Raw genomic sequence first — 3,984 nt, forward strand, 5'->3', positions numbered from 1 at the left:
GGCTGTTTGATTATCTTGGAGAAAATATATGTGAAATAAGTAGAAAGATGACCATAATATTCCTTTTCCAAGATATTTAAAGTATTAATAAGCTAAATGAAAGATACTATTTTAGTTATATGTTCCTATTAGGCAGCATTTACGTCCTAAAATTTAGCAATTGCTATCAAAAGAATTCAGTTCAGCACAGTGTCTTGAAATAGTCTTTGACCATATCTGAGGAAATGTGATTATTTTTCTGCCAAAATTCAATAAAGAAACTTCATCTACTCTCTCTAGACCACTGAAGTAGATGTTGAGTTAGAAAGTGTGATTATAATTTGTGGAAAGGAAATAATAGTATAGATTGCTTCTTTCCTGTGTGCTCAGATCCTAATTTATTTTAGAAACTCAGCAAAATCTTTCCTTTTGCATGAAAACAAAAAAACCAAATTCATTGCCATTGAGACATAGTGACTAGGACAGAAACAAGGACCCATGTGGTGTCTGGGACCATACATCTTTACGGGAGCAGAAAGCCTTTTTCCCATGGAGTGGCTGGTGGGTTTGAACTGCTGACCTTATTGTTTAGCAGCTCAGCACACACCAGTACACCACCAGGGCTTATCCTTTTCTATAAAGTTGTCTCCAATAGAGATTAGTATCTCATTTTCTTAGCTCATCCAAGAGGAAATGATTAAATTATTTTACAAGACTATTATATATGAGGGTTCCCAAATTTTTTCTGTGGGCTTTTTGAGGCCCTCTTGTATCAGATAATAGTAGGCACTGGACAGAGGTAGAAGTTACCAGCTTAATATGAGAGTGGAACTGTGGAAAGCTATACTCAGTAGGTGATGAAGAAGCTTGTGATGGGAGTCCAAGGGAACTAATCTTAGAGGGATCGAATGAGCTTTTGAAACTGAATGGCAGCAATGTGCGTGGGCATGAACCATAACAAAGTGGCCCAGTGCAGAGAACATTTTATTTGCAGTGAAGTAAAGCGTGCTATGTTTTCCCCTTGTCAGGTGTTGATGTCAGCATGAATACGCATCTTAAAGCTGTGAAGATGACCCTGAAGAACAGAGAGCCTGTACAGCTGGAAACCCTGAGTATTCGTGGAAATAACATTCGATACTTCATTCTGCCGGACAGCTTGCCTCTGGATACACTACTTGTGGATGTTGAACCAAAGGTGAAATCTAAGAAAAGGGAAGCTGGTAAGTGTGAAGAGTTACCAAAGTTTTTGTAAGTGGTAATTTTGAACTTATTCGATATTCAGGAAAAAAACATTTATGAACCTTTTTAGGTAGTTTAAGATTTCTTATATTTGGCAGAAATTATAAAACTATTTGCACATCAGTATTTATTATATCTCCTGATGTTGTTATTAGAAAGACTGATACTGTGCTTATATTGTTATGCATTACCTGTTCCCTCCCCTTCCCACTATCCCATTACATTGGAAGACTTGGAAATTGACTCTATACCTGGTATTCTGAAATTTTTTAATGATTTGGTATTCTCTCCCTACCCCCCAGTCCATATTTCTAGGTACTTAATAGAACCTTTCAGGATATTCTGGCTTTTTTTGTTTTCTTTTCTTTTTTTTGTTTTTTTTGATCATTTTATTGGGGCTCATATAGCTCTTATCAAAACTCATCCATTGTGTCAAACAAATATGTATATATATTGCTATCATAATTTCCAAGCATTTTCTTTCTACTTGAGCCCTTGATATCAGCTCCTCGTTTTTTACCTTCCCTCATAAACTCTTGATAATTTATAAATTATTTTTTCATGTCACTGATTGATAGCTCCCTTCACCCACTTTTCTGTTGTCTAATCAACCTGGGAGGATGTTATATGTAGATCCTTGTGATCTACCCCTTTCTACTCCACCCTCCCGGTATCACCACTCTCACCACTGGTCCTGAAGGGATCATCTGTCCTGGATTCCCTATGTTTCTGGTTCCTATTGTACCAGTGTACAGCCTCTAGCCTGATTTGTAAGGTAGAATTGGGATCATGATAGTGGGTTGGGGGAAGCATTTAAGAACTAGAAGAAAGTTGTATGTTTTATCATTGCTGTACTGCACCCTGACTGGCTTGTCTTGAGATACATTCTTGATTTTATATCGTCATGGATTTCTGAGGCTGTAAATCTCTTATAGGAGTAGAATCATCCTCCCATGGAATGGCTGGTGGTTTCAAACTGCTGAGCCATTTAGCAGCCCAGTGTGCAGCGCACTACACCACCAGGGCTCCTGTGTTCCAATCTAGCACAGACTTAATTTATAATATTCCTGGTTGTCTGTCATTTCTAATAGAATACTTTTACTGTTTTAATATTTTTTATCACTGACAATATTAACTATAGTTTTGTTTTTTTAAGCCTATTGTTTGCTTGGCTTCATTTTCATTGGTTTTCTTTACTTGACCTCTATGTGGTCTTTTACATTAGAGGGTTACGTTGAGCTTTGACCATTCATAATTAACGTGAAACCTAATAAGGGATTTGGGGGGTGGGGATGAGAGACTAGATTCTTCAATGGCTGGGTCTCACTGTGGGATGATCTAGAAGTAAGTTGGATTTTGCCTCTACTAAGAAGACGTACGTTTTCAATATCTGGATAATTGTTTTGAAACTGATATTCCACTGAAAAATCCCAGTTCTTTGTATGGGGGCTATTTGTCTAGCACCAGCATTGAGAAGGGCTGCTTGTTTTGTGGCTGCCCACTTAGTATAATGACTGAGACTTTTTTGGTCTACCCACAATATGAAGCATGTTATTTACAACACGTTCCACTCATGCATAAAACAAACAAAAATCTCAGTTACAACTGCAATTAAGAGCTACAAGGAGAAGAAAAAGTGTGTATAGATATTTTTAGTGCCAGATAGCATTTGTGCAGAAGAGAGTTTAACTTGCTTTTTCTCCCCTCAGTTGCAGGAAGAGGAAGAGGTCGAGGTAGAGGAAGAGGACGTGGTCGTGGTAGAGGAAGAGGGGGTCCTAGGCGATAATGTCTCTGGAGATTATTTCAAAGTGATAAGTGATGTGGGATATTTTTTGTACAGGTTTTGTTTGTTTGTGTTAGTTTTTAATAAACGTAAATGTTCCAAGACAGTTCGTGGTCTGTTGTCTATATCAAAGATGATCATTTCATGTATGTCCATATATTAACATGGTAAGAGCTAAGTGATAGGAATAATTCAGATAATTCTACTTTCAGATGACCTTATATTAATCTTTTGAACAAAAAATTTATGGTCAGTGTGTCTAGAATTTATGCTTTTTTAATTTTGCATGCCTTGGAGCTGCATTGTATTCCTCCATCTGACTCCTATTCAGTAGGGCCTATTTGTATTGAAGCAGTACACTTTGTGGTTAGTTTACCTCGTTTCAGAAATCCAAGTTGTACAGCATGGGGTCTAAAATTGATCCTCCTATTCGTAAAGTTTTATTGCAAGGAGATTTAGGTGCTTGATGGCTACTTTCTAAGTCAGGAGTCAATGGATTTGTTTTTATTGCTAATGAGTTTTATTTTTCACAGATTACTTATAAAAATGTAGTTTTAGGTTCTTTTGAGTTGAAACTATAGCTAATATTCATCATTTAGCAGATGCTAGTATCAAAACTAATTAGTTAGTATGATATACTTGTCTGGTTCCGTATCAGAGACTTAAAGGAGTCCTTTAAGAACAAAACGACAACTGAGTTTACAGCAAAATTGGATTAATTCTAACCCTTAATAAATTTTTTTAATGTTGCTTTAACTTAAAAATATACCTTAAATGCATGCAGTTTCCTGTCGAATGCACTACAGTTTGTTCCAGCACTAAGAAAAAAGGCTCATGTATATAGGATGTGGGGGAACTAAATCTGTATTTTCATTTATGTATTATGGCCTTTTTTGTTTTGTTATTTTAATGGGAAAATGTTTTTCAGATGATTATTGCCTTTAAAAATGGGTAGGTATGATTAGTCATTTTATTATAACTAG

General features: G+C 36.3%; 1 protein-coding gene across 1 annotated transcript in view; it reads left to right on the forward strand.

Annotated features, from left to right (window-relative positions):
- Positions 1 to 3,107, forward strand: part of SNRPD1 (small nuclear ribonucleoprotein D1 polypeptide) — an 18,129-nt gene extending 15,022 nt beyond the window's left edge. The window contains exons 3-4 of the mRNA XM_013004791.2: positions 1,008 to 1,199; positions 2,928 to 3,107. Coding sequence (XP_012860245.1) covers positions 1,008 to 1,199; positions 2,928 to 3,004 — 269 coding nt within the window. The 3' untranslated portion in view covers positions 3,005 to 3,107. The remainder of the gene's footprint in view (positions 1 to 1,007; positions 1,200 to 2,927) is intronic.
- Positions 3,108 to 3,984: the final 877 nt, after the last annotated feature.

This window comes from Echinops telfairi, unplaced genomic scaffold (genome assembly GCF_000313985.2).
Source record: "Echinops telfairi isolate 266 unplaced genomic scaffold, ASM31398v2 ScPeMD7_7400;HRSCAF=8409, whole genome shotgun sequence".
NCBI classification, from domain to species: Eukaryota; Metazoa; Chordata; class Mammalia; order Afrosoricida; family Tenrecidae; genus Echinops; species Echinops telfairi.